Source organism: Silurus meridionalis, chromosome 17 (assembly GCF_014805685.1).
Source record: "Silurus meridionalis isolate SWU-2019-XX chromosome 17, ASM1480568v1, whole genome shotgun sequence".
NCBI lineage: Eukaryota > Metazoa > Chordata > Actinopteri > Siluriformes > Siluridae > Silurus > Silurus meridionalis.
The window spans coordinates 16,583,978-16,599,694 of record NC_060900.1 but is presented as its reverse complement, the minus strand read 5'-3'; the positions used below and the strand labels follow the sequence as shown (position 1 = coordinate 16,599,694).

Genomic DNA, 15,717 nt, shown 5'->3' with positions numbered 1-15,717 from the left:
TATTTATATTTAATTTAAACTCCGATGGAGACCCATCATAATCAAAATAACAAAATGCTTTCAATAACTACAAAAACTACATTTTACTATTGAATTTATTAATATTACCTACATTTGGGATAACTGTTAAAGAACTATATCTCTAAAAGCAACTATTAAACAATACCATATGTTTTCAGTATACATGTTTTGGTTATGCTTGATAAATTACACACCACATCTGTGAAAAATATCTGCCTTTATTTTATTTAATAAACAATGCTTATTTGATTATATTCTCTACAGCCTGGTGTAGGAAATACAGCAGACACAAGCAGTCAATCCAGTTAATATCACCTCTGCATTGTATATAAATATCTCACACTGGTACAATATTGACATTCATTTAATAATTTCTTATATAACAGCTCAAAAACACAAAAGGAAAAACCCCATTCACATCATGCAGTCACATTCTCTCCATTTCTGTCTTACAGACTTGCACATAGTGACAGGTCAGAAGGGCAAACACTTCAAAAAACATACAGAAGGTGAAAAAGATTACAAGAATAAACTTGTCACTGGTGCCAATTAAGTTTTCCAAATAATGGTTACTCTAGTTTCTCAAAGTCAAAACTAAATGGCATATATTCAAATTTTTTCTTTTTCTTTTTTCTTGAAAAAAAGAATAAGTTAAACGGGGGTCTTAAGTTGATTGCGAAATATCTCTAGCAACACTTCTAACTGCAAGGTAATGCACATACAATCAATGCACTGTTTAACAAAACATGAGAGGGTTGTTACATGTCAGAGATTTCTGTACCTTGTTCTGAAATATAATCCTACTGGCAGAGAATAAAATTTAAATATTTTATATCTAAAAATTTAACCTTTTTCTTATTAAAACCATCAGTCAATGACATATCCAGCTAGTTTTATTCTCAGCAAAAATATTCAAGAAATGTCAAATAAGACAGAAGTGGTGGCAGGAGTATTCTATGTAGGTAATAACACTATAAATAGCAATAGGAACACTATCATTAAACAAAGAAAAATTACTGAAGCAGCCAGGTTGTGATAAAGTATAGCAAGCATAAAGCTAGGCGAAATTTTTTTTTGCAAGTGTGTAAGCATAAAAATGTCCTCATGTCTGTTCATTTGCCTGACAAATGCATGGAAACATGGTAAGGGTTTAGCACAAAATAAAAAGAGACTCTACTTTGGGGTTAAACTGTGGAACCCTACTTAAGTTTGAACTCGTATGAAATGTGTCCCTTTTTTCTGCCATAATGTGTTTTGCTCCCTAAATCAGTAGATGCCATTTTATATTTTATATATACATATACGCACACACACATACATATACATACATACATACACATGTGTGTGTGTGTGTGTGTGTGTTGTGTGTATATATACATACATATATATACACACATACACACAAAACATTTTGGAAAAATACTAGAACAAAGAAAATAAAGTGTCAGGCACTTAATAATCATACTGTCGGTCTGTTTATAGAACTGCATTACAGAACATAACAGTGCTAACAAAGTTGAAAGACTGCTGAATTTCCTGTCCTTTACGATTCTCATGATTCCATTTCATCCACATCAAAGGCAAGAGGCTTGAAGCTGATGACCTCCTCATAGGTCAAACCTGTGCAGGGATAAAGAACGAAGTGTTATGGCAGACAATGCAAAAGTATTCTTAGCAACCAGTTACACACACAATGCAATATTATGGAAACCTGGGCCCACATAAACATTAGGTAGATACAAATTTAACCTGTTGCTTAGGCATAACAGATTTGAGCTGTTTAAAAATTAATAAACACTAATGTTGCCACAGTTTGATTTTTTTTTTTTTTTTTTTGCATGTGCTACTGAGAACTAAGAAAGACTTTTTTCCTGATGCAGAGACATTTTTGTGTACTATATTAAATCTTAAAAGAAAAAAAAACTTTAAATGCAATAGTAAACCTACTGGCATAAGTGATTTTGTGGATATTGTGTTTAAAATGTATATGTTGCAAACTGGTAATAAGTGAAGAGGATAAATGTAGGAATATTAAAAAAAAATTACTTTAAAAATTGAGCGTTATGAAAGTGTTCATATCCTTAGTTGCTCTCTGAAATATGACTGAAAGGTCATGGACATGCACCTCTTTCTTTACTAAAATTCATGTCTCAGCTCTAAGATTTGATTTGCTCTAAGCCAATCTAAACTTTTAGCCAAACAGCACACTCAATCTAAATGGCCTAATGTGCAGAATCCTCCAACTAAACATCAACACACTGACTGCTAGACTTTTAATGCCATTGTTCGTTTATGACAATTACTTTCATTCAGTGTGATTCAATTTCAAGTTCACTGCAGCTTTTTTAATCCCCCACTAGACACTTTGCATAAATTTACACCTACATCAAACATTTGTTTTGTTCATGCATTTTGTGTAACTTGGCATGCATGCAAAGCTTTCAGCAGATTAAGGCATACATGCTGTTGATACACGAGGGCCCTGGTTAAAGAAAAACAAAACAAAAATGTGCCCATTTACATTTAGAAACAGATGCTGTTTCAGATCTTATGTTGCAATACCCCCCCCACCCTCAGGTAAATCACTGCAATCTACAGTCACAACTCACGTTTCCACTCGTCAATCTCTAATTCCCGACTCTCAAAGCTCTGGTCATAGGGCTCTGCCTCTGGTTCATCATCTGGGTCATGATACTGGGCAAAGTATGAATGAGCCAGAGCTTCAGCTGCGGTTATTCGCTTGTCTGTATCCAAGACCAGCATTTTCTCGAGGAGGTCCACGGCTGAGACAATACAGGGACGTCAGTCAGCAAACCAGAGTAGAGCAATGACAAAAAATTTGCCTGTCTTTTAAGTAAAATATGCACATGAAAAGTTTGTGCTTTGAGGTACACAGAGCAATAAATCTGTTTAATATTTGCAAATAAAATAATAAGGGATGCATCATTACACCATTTACATTTTCAAAAAATTCTTCTTAAAAGAATGAAACACACTTGATTAAGCATCTAAGTCCAAAACTGTGCATAGTAAATTCTTATTTCATAGTAACACTTAAATATTGTTGTATATTTTGCATCCCATGGGATTTATAATACATATTTAAGTTAATAGGACCGGAAACTCCACAATCGCTAGTAAAGACTGGTAACTGTTTTCTTTTTTTACCCAGTGGATTGGCCCCAATAAATACATCAGCAAAATTCCTTTTAGGCATCTGTGGCAGGGAATGAATATAATTCCTGGCCTGTAGGAACAGAAAGGGGTTAACTGTTATTTAAGGGTAAATTATCGTGTCCCTATCATTGAATTTACACAATTGTGTTCATGTGTATGCTATTTATACTTGCAGTCAAACTTTCTAAATAAACAAGTTTTTTTATTTAATAAATGTAGGAGAATCTGCAAACAGCGGTGAAAAAGCAAAGAAAAGACTTGAGACAACTCATTTCAGGGCCCACTTGACAATTGTCTCATGTTTTGCATCTAATTTATTTAAGACTACTGAATTAACTTTACAATCTCAGACAAAAGGTATGAAAGAAAGCTGTAGCTTCATTTTTTATTCTCCCTAATACATTTAAATGCATGTTGTGATTCGGAAAATTGCTTATTAGTATGCAGCACAGCACTAGGCTTTGGGCCGACACATACACAGCTTCTATTTTCAACACAAATCAGTTAATACACAGCAAAGAGCTTAGATTCCAAATTATCCCAGTCACAACAAAAGAGCATGGAAAAAAATGCTCAAATACACAAATGCTCCACAACACATGCTATGTTTCAGATTCAAGGGCTGATTTTGGAGCCAACTTCAGGATTACCAATATAAGAAGTAAACCAATATTGATATGAGTTGGTGTCCCTCTTTCTAGTGCCCTTTGGCTTTTTACAAATAGCCAAAAGCTTGCATGAAGTGTTTCCCCCCCTGTACAACCACTGCCAGTGCAGTTACCGCATGAAAGAAACTAATATAACCTCACGAGCATGAGCAGGCCTGCGCACCTAAAAACATGAATTATTAAAGATATTGTGCGTGGGGCAGAGGCCACAGAAAGCTCACCTCATGGCTAGGCATCCTGCTTATTAGAGAGGAAGGGGGAGTTCCTGTCAGCCGCATTATCTGCTGTAGCTGGTTTATATCTATGACAGCCAGGTCAAGGGCTTATAGCAGACACACTTTACAAAAAACCTGCTTTTGTTTGTCTCCTATTTAGAAGAGAAGAAAGGAAAGAGAAGAGACAGAGAAAGCAACACAGAGGTTTGACATGCACACAGAGACACAATGCTGCGAAGAACATCTCTCTTGACTCGAAACTGTGCATTATAGTTATTCCCAGAGAAAAGAGTCGGCATCAGCAAAGCTACGATCAAAGATTTGTTAATTCTTCATTCATTCAAATCACAAACCAAGCCAACCACCCCACTTAAACACTTTACATATTCAAAATTAGTAAAGCATTGATAAACAATGTGCTCAGTACATAGCATTCTCCATTTCCCCATTAATATAAAATCAAATTAAATTAAGCAATAAAATTTTTGTTTTGGACAATCAATTCATAAATACTGTATATAAATTTCATATGTGGAAAAACATAGGACAAGATAGATGTTTTTCTCAATAATTACATACCATGAGGTAAATCTAATCAGGAAAATATGGAAGGCTATGTTTAGAGGCTATACAACAGATTATGCAAGAATGTGAAAGCATGCTGCAGGAAAAGGCCTCTCATTGGTGAAGTCCAAAATCAATCAGTGTACACCTTTAGAAGCACACCAAATTTAGGTTCAGGTGGCAAAGCATACAGTGTAGCATCCTTCAAACATTTCACTCACAGATTCTGATGACATTTTCTTTAACAGCTCAGGTCCTGGAGTTCCAACGAGTAGCATTATAAGTTTCAGCTGGTCAATGTCTACATTGGAACATAAAGGAAAAACAGAGGCAAAGCAGAGACACTGCTGCCACACAACCCTTCACAGCCATGATCATGCAGCTGTCATCATTGGCATTTCCACAGACAAGATTTGACAGACTGCATAATGGAGCTGCTTGATGTCAATTTGTGCTTAATGCTGATCTCAGAGCAAAAATTAAAGCAAGCAAATATACTGGAAATGTCCTTTAAAAGTTAGTGAAGGAATTGTGAAGTAAATAGACCATTATGTTGTATTAGAAATAATTCCTAGTACTGTGTTAAAAATAAATAAATAAATAAATAAAAATTATTAATAATAATAATAATAATAATAATAATAATAATAATAACAAAAACCCTAGCCAAACTTTTTTAGCATTCATTGTGTATGTTTATAACAGATAAGAATTTTATTTTGCTATATTGAAAAATGTACACTTCAAACAATTATATTTGTAGACAGCCATGCATGACATAATCAGTAAAAATAGCAAAAGCTTGCCCAGGGCAAAATAAAAAAAAAAAAAAAAAAAAAAACAAAGCACCCAGGTGTGTTCAGCCTTCCACTGAGCTAAGTGAAGTTAGGTTCACTCCTCAAAAAAAAAAAAAAAAAACGTGTTGCTGTAATGGAAGGGAAAGATCATCATTAATAATTACAGTGATACCGAAGAAAGAGAAAAGAATATGGGGTCGCAGAACCAGAAGAGAGGCAAGAAAGTCTTTGCAAGTCTGCTCTGTGTGTTCTCAGAAGTATGGATCACATTTCATATTAGCACTCCTTGAGGTGAATAACTACAGAGTGAGGTTAAAACAGCATTAGAAAACACTTTCTATTGTATTGCAACATAGCGACTGCAAAACAGCCTGAGGAAAGACTTAAAACTAAGAAATATTCATATTTAAACAAACATGAGCATGCAAGTTCAAACAAGCACACGGCAAATGCTCCAGAGTTTTTCTGCGTGTGTTTTGAAGGTTAAAGGATACGGTCGGTGCCAGGGAATAGCGTTCTCCCCGTTAGCAGCTCAGCCATAATGCAGCCAACAGACCAAATATCCACTGGAAAAATAAAGCCAAGCGAAAACACATCAGCAGAACATTACACTTACGTAACATTATTTTAATCAGATCATAAAGCTTATTTGACATGAATGATTGACCTGAAACATGCAACAAAATTCTGTCTGGGTTACATTTGCACAGTTTTTTTTTTTTTATAAATCTGTGTCTGCATATTTGTGAGCACAACAGGGCAATTCAAACAGGCATTCAATTGAGATAAAACTAAAGGGAATTTCAGATGGATGCATTAACAGACAGTCGAACCAAAAACGACAACAATAAAACTATAGCTATGTGGAAGAATGCATTTTGTCCTAGGACTCGCACTGAAGGCCAAAGCTCAACCTTCCAGATTAAGGCTATAAACTGCAGTCAGATTAAAGATTTATTTTGGCAATATTACTTGAAACCCATCACAACATCTGTCGGGTTTCCCGGTGCTCAACCAGACACACCTTCCCACCTCAACCAATTTGTATTTGACTGGACATTAGTATGTTGGTGCACCACTGTGTGCTGTGCCTACCCCATAACTCTGTGTTTCAAATATGCTTCAGCAAAGAAGTATAAACCAACCTTATAAGCCAATTTTCATTTCAAAAGTTAGTTGAATGACAGCTGAATGACAAGATCAAGCAAATGGTCATGCATTTCTAATATAAAGACAGTTTGAAATACGAAGTAAGTTCTGATAATACAGCAACATGCTTTAGAGTAGTTTTGTTCGTGTTGAATACAATCCTGTAATTTTTAATAATACTCATAGAACTTAATATGCCTGAGAAATTGTACTACACATGTTAGACAATATTTCACCACCTGTCATGTTGTAGTGCATCCAGTTAAGCATGATTTCCGGAGCTCGGTACCACCTGGTGGCCACATATCCTGTCATTTCATCATCCGTATGCCGTGCCAGGCCAAAATCAAGGATCTGCAGGAGAGAAAGACCAAAAGAATACACAAGTGCTTTTCAGTATTAAAAGGGAAACACCACTTTGACACAGGAAGCAAAGAGTTTCTTATCTGAAACATACCAAGAAAAGTGCTACACCAAGTTTAGCTCAAAATCCGTTCAGGCTTATTCAAAACACTAATGTTGCTTAATATTCTTAGCCGTGATGCTTGATATAAGAATGTTATAAAAGCAGATTTACCTTAAGTTCACAATCTTCATTCACAGCCAAATTACTAGGCTTCAGGTCCTAAAATAGAGAATAAAGTTAAAAGAATGCATTGAAAACAATAAATTCGGCTGGTTATACTAACTACAAATTACTGCACATAATATTTTAAACTTAGACGCAATTGAACAATCGCCTGGTGCAAGTCTCTATAAAGCGCATAGAAACAAACAGCGAATAGTCTCTTAGAAGCTATAGCGAAACACACTATGTCTGTAGCCTGGAAATAAAAAAACTACTTACTCTGTGAATGATATCTGCTGAATGGATGTACTGGAACACAAAAGACAAAAGAAACATGACAATATTCTTTATTTTAGGTGATGAGACACAATAAAGGAGAGAAACATGTTTTTCAACATGAATTTATTTACTCTCATAACCTCTCTTGTGCACATTGCTTTACCTTGAGCCCTCGAAGGATCTGGTAGATAAGGAACTGCACATGGTCATCAGTCAACTTCTGACATTTCACTATGTTGTTTAAATCTGCACCCATCAGGTGAGTCACCAGGTATCTGCCAAACAGAGAATAGCATGGAGTCATACTCTGGTTTCAGACAAGTCACTAACAAAATACAAATGCCCACACATAAGATAACATCAAAGTCTGTAAGATGTTTGACAGGCATTTGGCAAAGATTACTTAGCACTCACAGAGGTTTAAACAAGACAATTGCCAGTCACCAGGCTGTCTAAAATATGCCTGAGACAAGACACATCAAATAACACTTTGAAATCAATAGTTCCATTACCGAAAATGAATAAATAAAGTGTTCCAAGAGCATGAGTTGGCAGCTGGTTTTGTCGTGTCTACTGCCATTACTCCCACACATGGAGACCCTTCATTGCGAGGACTTAATTATGGTGCAGTGGAGAATAAAATGCTTGCTTTAGTAATTGCCTCCCATTAACTCAACTCTGGTTCTGTTGTTCACAGAGCTGGAGCTAACAGAGACTGGCACAATCCCCTAACAGATAATTCACCCAAACAGATGACACACACACAGAGTCAGTGGCATTATATGAAACAGAGACTTGCTGGCACTACACAGCAAGGCTTAAAATAAATTTTGTTCCAGCCCACAGAGAGATTTTCCACACCCTCTGCACACACGATATCTGAAACAATAAACAAACCAAAAAAAAAACCAAAAAAAAAAGCCACCAACAAAAAAAAACCACCAACACGAGCACAAAGCAGAGATGAAAATGCAAAAAAAAAATCCATATCACACAATGTGTGCACACACTTTCTTCACAGCTCCCTCTCTACATTGGTTAGGCCATGAAAACAGTGGTATTAATGAGAATGGTCATTGTTATTTTAGTTTTATAAAAATTGTCCTAATTATAAATAAAAAGAAGGTAAAAGGAAATAAAGGGAGTCTGTTAATAACTCAATATTTTTGACAGCAACAGACACCAAAGGAAGTCATATAGTCCTGTAGTAACACCCTGGCTCGGTCTTAAACTGCCATCCCTAGAAAGATGCCTGTAACTGGTCATTTCTTGTGTGTGTCTGCCTCAAAACCCTAAAGCACTGTTCTGCACCTTCTAGTTTTAATATCAAACACCAAGTATGTGAGGAAAACTATATTGTTTACGAGAACTGACACAATTAGATAATGAGTATGAATTCAGTCAAATGTTACAATGCAAAAATCAGGTAGAGCCACATTGTATGGTGCTGACTGGCCCAGGTAGTGCGATCACACCCACTCAACTATAGTTCTATTTGAAAGCCAGAAAAGACTATACGACCACAATATATAACAAGATATGTTAGGAATACAACATATGGTATGTGGACACCCAGCCATCACACAGATTCTTCCCCCAAATTGTTGCCAAAGTTAGAAGCTTATAATTGCAAAGGATGCCTTTGTATGCTGTAGCACCCAATCCTGTTTGAGCATGACAAAGCCCCAGTGCACAAAAAAGGTTCATGAAGACATGATTTGCCAAGGGTTAATTGGTAGAACTTTAGTGACCTTCAAAAGGGCTTGACCCACCTGCAGCCATGGCCTCTTTACAAATACTCTTTCTAAATGAGAGAATCCCTACAAACACACTTCAGAATTTAGTGTAAAGCCTTCCCAAAGAAGTAGACATTATTTTAAAAACAAAGGGGTGAACAATCTAAAATAGGGCATTCAAAAAGATCATATGGGTGTGATAGTTAGGTGTCCACAAACATTTGACCATATAGTGTACACAGATATATTAATTTATTTATATTTAAGGCATTTGGCAGATGCCCTTATCCAGAGTGACTTATTAAATTCCACTAAAGGTTAAAGGATTTGCTAAAGGGCCGGCTGTGGCAACTTAGTGGTGCTGGGATTTTAATTCCCAACCTTTCAATTAGAAGTCAAACATCTTAAATCAATGAGCTACCCCATTGTATAAATTAATAAACAAGTGGTAAACATATATATTTATTTATTTTTTTAAACATATCTGCACAATACTGAAGTTTAATAAATCCGATCCTTTTGGCCTGGGCTTGTCTGGAGTCATAATAATAATGCCCCATCATAAATCAAGGACGATAAGCTACTGTCTACTGAGACTTTAAGGCCTTTAAGCATTCAAATTAATCATTTTCTCCTCACTGTAAATGTTAATCTGGATTAGTACTGTGGCAATCAAAATCACTAAGCAACAACCAAATTCAGTTTTCAAATCCAACCAGATTTTCTAATGCTACAATCTTATGTGAAATTGTAACACATGCAACAGACAAACCAACAAAGACCAGCCATTACAGTAACACCGTATATAACAATGATTATCTCATTACGAAAGGACCTTTCAAAGGGTAGCCTGTGTTAAGCCCCAAGTGAGCACTCAGCTCTCAAGACTGGGGAAGCTGGGGGAAAAAAATGGAACCAGGTGCACTATGGAAAGAAGAAGTGTGATGTTTTAGTAAATGTTGTGCTGTAACCCCTAACCAAACATAAACCAAGTGCGCCCCTCCATGGTGTTATGCACCCTGCTGCACTGCAAAAAAAATTTCAGGGATTGTTTGAGGAGCATGACATCTATTTGACCTGCTAGACAAACAAGTCAGATCCATGGAGGCCACACCTCAATTACTTCAGGACTCAAAGCATCTACTGAAAAAGTCTTAGTGCCATATACCAAAGCACATGTTCTTGAGGAGTCCATTCCTTTAACGGGTCAGAACTGTTTTGGTGGCACAAAGAGGACCTACACAATACTAGGCAGGTGGTTTCAATGTTATGACTGATATGGTGATTTTCAGATCAGGACAATGTATAGATTTTATATAAATATACGAAAACGCATTCGTGTCTTACAATTTTAAACAGCAAAAGAATACTTATGTACCTCAAAGTTTTTGTTCCAGTAATATCAGGTTTAATTGACATAGCTTTGCAAAATAAAGAAATGAATCCCACTTACGTACAAATTATGTAATTTATTACATTTTATAGTATTTCACTTTATAGTGAAGCTCTACAGGTATGAAAAATTATGCCAGTATAATAAAGTTGATCTGCATAAACATCACCATTTGCAATCATCCATGTAATGTCTATCATGACATTACTATCTATCATATGCCAAAAAAAATTATCGGAGCATCACTTACACATCGCTGAAATCCTCCAGTGTGGTGGCAGGTGTGAAAACATCCAGCAAGCCTATTACCTAAAAAACAAGACGCACGATTAAGATTAACTTTATTGTCCAGTTTCTACATTCAATAATGCAAGACAGTCACTGCATAAGATTTACACACACTGACATAGATGTTCACACTGTTAGCAATAATTTACCCGATAGCAATATTAATTTGAGCAAAACCTTCTTCTATTTATGCCGGCATTCACACAGCATGAGTGCATAAGATGCTATTGCTCACACTCGGATCAAGTTATAAGGACACTGTCATACCAACATTTTCATGCCAATCATATTAGGATGATGACATATGTCAAATAGACATTTGGTGCTGTGCATAGTTGCCTGTAATTTTACTAACTATATTACTTTACAAAACAAGAAACAGTAACAAACAGTTTGCTTAAGCACACACAGTAGTTAAATAAAGAAATCACTTTCAGCAGGAACCATCACCAGTTGTTTTTTCTCCCAAATTTTGGCTGTCAATGTTGTTTCTATCTCTGCAAGTAATTCCATACACAAATGCTTCTCTGAGACACATGACATTTATTTAAAAATCAAAACAAAGAAATAGGTGCCCAATATGTTCTACATTCTATGTTGTTGCTAAAGCATGATCAATGTTTTTCTTCTGTGCATATGTCACACCCTCTGTTAATGTATTTATTACTGACATGCACAGACCCACAAAATCAGTTTATGACTGAGGAAGTCACACTGTGCACACTGAAAAACAGCCAAGTATTACTTCTGGAATTCCTGTCAGGAATGCAGCTCGATAGGAGTGTGCACAGTTAATCCAAAATCACGGCCACACCTACAATACACTCTAAACAAAGAGTGAAGCTGAAATTCAGTCTGAAACAAAACAACGAAGAACTTGTATGTAGTTTGTCAGGATTACACACGTACAACACCATAAAGCAAAACAGGAAGTGGCAAAGGCTCACTTCTCATCTGATCTTAAAAAAGTTCATCAAAATCCACCAGTAGTGAAGCATCTAAATAACAGATTAAATGGGGAACAATTTGTTTCTATGATCAGTAAAAATATTTTAAAATACAATATAAAATGGCTCAAATTGGCCATTTGTTCCCTTCCAAAGCAGCAACTGCAGTTGTATCTCAAAACCTTTCACAGTATTTAGGCATGATAAAGGAGAAGGAAAAGAAAAAAGGGAACAAAAAGCAAGACAAGTTGCGGAAAAGCACAAAATGATTTTAGCTTGGTAAATCTAGCACAGTGGTTTGCAACTAGAGGGTTTTAAATATTTCAACACACTCCATCACTGTGTCCTTTTAAATCTGTTAATTGAAGTTTTACACTTTTACAGATCTCTGCAGTTTTAATTCTCAATAGAAGGAAATTTAAACTCCTGAAAACATTCTAACTGTCAATTTTTATTTTATGTTTGAATGATAATGGACAGAAAAGCTTCAAATGATAGACACGAGAGTTCCGAGGTTACACGTGCGAAGAACCACTGATGCAACATACACACTTACGTTCTCATGTTTCATGTGCTTGAGCAACCGCAATTCTCTGTAGGTTCTTTTGGCATGGATAATGGACTGGAATGGCCTTGAAAGCTTTTTCACAGCAACCTTCAAACCCGACTTCTCATCAACTGCTGAGCTGGAAAAGACAAAGCCATGACAAACTTTGAGTTGACAAAAGCAAAAGACCACACTGGTGCCAATCCTAGCCACGTACAGGAAGACTACATGTAAAGTTATTACAAATATAGTGCATTTCTTGACAAAATGGAAAGTAAATGAACAGAAGAAAAATCCAAATAAAATTTCTTTGATCAATTCTTCTAGGTATACTTGCACACAGTTTTTGAGGAAACTTTTAAATAGGTTGTTGCAAAAGTCTTTGAGATCTAACCACAGTTCGTCTGTGGCTGTGGGCTGCCTCAAATCCTTCCGTCTCTTTATGCAACCCCAGACAAACTCGATGATGTTTAGATCAGGGCTCTGTGGGGGCCAAACCATCACTTCCAGGACTCCTAGTTCCTCTCTACGCTGATTATATATGTCTGGGGTTTTCCTGCTGCAGAATAAGTTTAGGGCTGATCAGTCACCTCACTGATGTTATTTCTAAGCATTGAAGACATCGTTAATCCTGAACAAACCCTGTTAATAATTATTTTAAAGGATAGTTGAGTAAATTAGTTTTGTTTCCATTTCGGAGGTCTATTAAGACAATTTCTTGACAGACTTATCGAGACTGTAGATAGGTGTACAGTGTAGGTTACACTGTTTTTTGCCAGTTCTTTGCTATATCTTCCTATGAAAAAAGGGAAGTAAGTGTGATGTGTCTTTCATCCGCTGAATTTCCTTGGCCATTCACTGCTTCAATATTGCTCATTTCTTTGTGCGTTTTCAAATAGCTTGAACAGCAAATCTTCAAACCCCAGTCTGCCTAAAAAGCATTGTATGAGGGAGACCTTGCTGATGCAGTATAGCTACCTTGTGTCTTGTATAACCTGTGGCATGAAACGGTCTTCCACAACCGCACCTCAGTAGCGAAGTTTAGCTGTTCCTCACCCAGTTTTAAGCCTCCTACACAGCGGGTTCTGTTTGATGATCATTAAACCAGCTTAGTATAATTGGCTATTCATGTATCTGACTCTGATCCTACTAAATCCCTGACTTTGTGCAAGTACACAAAAAGTGTGCAAAAGTAAGAAATGAAAGCCAAAAGGTAGTCACACCGTATATTGATTTGAGTTGGATTTCTGTTCATTTACTTTCCATTTTGTTTTAGTTTTTTTCCATAAAATTTGATATTTTGAATATTGTGAATATTTTTTTCACAATTGCCTAAAAGTTATGCACAGTACTGTGGATGGATAGATTGACTGTATACATGATACACATACTGTACAACATGCAAATGTCTGAGTATTGTGAGAGTCATATAACAATTATTTGGCTTTAGACGGTGTTATTTCTACAGAGAACTGTGTCAATAAATAAATGAAAAGGATATCATCAGATATGGTGTGGACTTGTCGAGCCCTCCAGCTTCAGTTCAACATTAAAACAATGTTTCTAATAAACAAAACCACAAAGTCAGTATTTTATTTCTCAGACCAAAAAAAAAAAAAAATCTACACTGACACAACCCTATCTGTTCTTTGGAGATCCAGTTACATAAGGTTAATGGTAGGTGATGTAAAGGCCCATGAAATATAACCCAGATGACTCTGTTGCCTAGCAATAAGCTCCTAACCTTCTTTATTGGCACACATAATGCACACCGTCTACCTGGGGAGCGAAGTTATCTAGCAAATGAGTTGTAGTGTTCAAACAAAACAATGCCCATTTCATTAAAGACCCTGGTCAGTAAACAAAGAGTGAGGTCAGTGTAAATGAGCAATAATGCCGTACAACCTTTCTACTACAAAAACAACTAGATTGTCTGACCACTCCACCCTGGTATACACCTTGTTATCAGACTATCTGGACTCCAATTAAATTATGATATGAGGAACTAGTGGCATTTAGGATCAAGAACTGCATTTTCTTTAGTTCCTGCAGCATTCTAAGTTCTCAAGGTGTAAGCATGGACTCGCAGTCTTCCCTGCTGAATATTTGCTTAAACCTAAGTAACCCTGGGGCAAAGCAGCAAGCATGAATCCTAGTAGAAATCACAGAAATCAACAGGGGATCAGGTGATCACATCCAGATGAGACAAGGAAGTGTAATGGTAACAGAGACATGCATGTCTGCAGAAGTGAACTGTTAGATTGTGGAGTTAGTTTGTTAGTTATTACTGCAAAACAAGTCATCAACAAACTAGCCTTCTGGTCTGAGAGACGTCTCCTCTGTTCCCTCAGCTGCTCTTAGAAACTGAAACTCTAGCATACACCAGCACCAAGCCGTGCTTAGGTCTGTTCGATTGCTAACCAAGTTAGCTAGCAAAGCAGCTACACACGAAGGCCTGTCCGAATGAATGGAGCAGTCTTCAGGGTAAAAAAGGAAAAAGCAAAACATTTACCACACAGATCCGTATGCACCCGAGCCGACTGGAGCGAGGTTCTTATAGCGCAACGGCACTTCCCAAACGGTCTTATTCACCTCCTGTCGATAAAACGTGGCTCTTCCTGTGTGCGACATTCCTGCAGAGCTGAAGCCCGCGGACAAGCGCAAACTTCTGCTTGAACTCCGCAGCCGCCTCGGGTTTCGTGCAGCCGAAAATGGAGCTTAGTTAGGGGAAAAACAAGTTGCACGGTCTCAGTCGAACGCGACGTGCCCCGGTGACCTGTTCACCACGTACAACCTCGTAATTGCACCACGAAACCTGCAGCGCCGGAACGTCCTGAAACACTGCGCTCACAGTTTGCGTACTGTTCCGGGGAAGTTCAGGACTCGCCCGTGTGCCTGTCCTGGCACTAGTCACTTCCCTGCTGCTCCCTCCCTTCGCGCGCTAACCCAGACAGAAACTCTGAAATCTCGCGAGAATACAGTGTGCAGCAAACATCATTAATGCAGCGGGACCAAAATGATCACCTTCTCGCACATGTGTATTTAATATCCAATTCTGGTCCTCGGTTATTTATTTATTTAATTACTTTCATGAGCACAATTTGATGTCTATAGTATGCTCATATATTATGCCATTACATGTCTATTCAGCCCTGATGAAAAATACAATGTGTTCTCAATAGCTTTAAGCCTCCAAACCCAGGGGTCCAAGCTGGTAGATCATTTTTGCCAGTTGTAACTGGTAGAAAGGAAAAAATTTCAAAATTATTGCTTCTTCCCATTGTAGCAAACATTGTAGACAAATAAAATAACAACAGTAAGGTAAGATTATAAAATTTCAAACATTTTTTAATCAGTTGATAATTAAG

The 15,717-nt window shown here is 36.9% G+C and overlaps 1 protein-coding gene across 2 annotated transcripts; it reads right to left on the bottom strand.

Moving 5' to 3' along the window:
- Positions 1-221: 221 nt before the first annotated feature.
- On the bottom strand, positions 222-15,283 carry mapk14a (mitogen-activated protein kinase 14a). Of its 2 annotated transcripts, none has more exons than XM_046871427.1 (12): positions 14,862-15,283; positions 12,359-12,488; positions 10,818-10,876; positions 7,602-7,713; positions 7,439-7,468; positions 7,169-7,216; positions 6,831-6,945; positions 5,937-6,008; positions 4,088-4,167; positions 3,190-3,268; positions 2,631-2,804; positions 222-1,641 (listed from the first exon to the last, which is right to left on the bottom strand). In XM_046871427.1, the coding sequence occupies exons 1-12, from the start codon at positions 14,978-14,980 to the stop codon at positions 1,574-1,576; spliced, it is 1,086 nt and encodes a 361-aa protein (XP_046727383.1). In that variant the 5' UTR covers positions 14,981-15,283; the 3' UTR covers positions 222-1,573. The 2 variants fall into 2 exon arrangements, with proteins under 2 accessions (XP_046727383.1, XP_046727382.1); XM_046871426.1 differs by lacking the exon at positions 4,088-4,167 and adding an exon at positions 4,867-4,946 and having other exon boundaries at positions 14,862-15,282.
- Between the last annotated feature and the right edge of the window lie 434 nt (positions 15,284-15,717).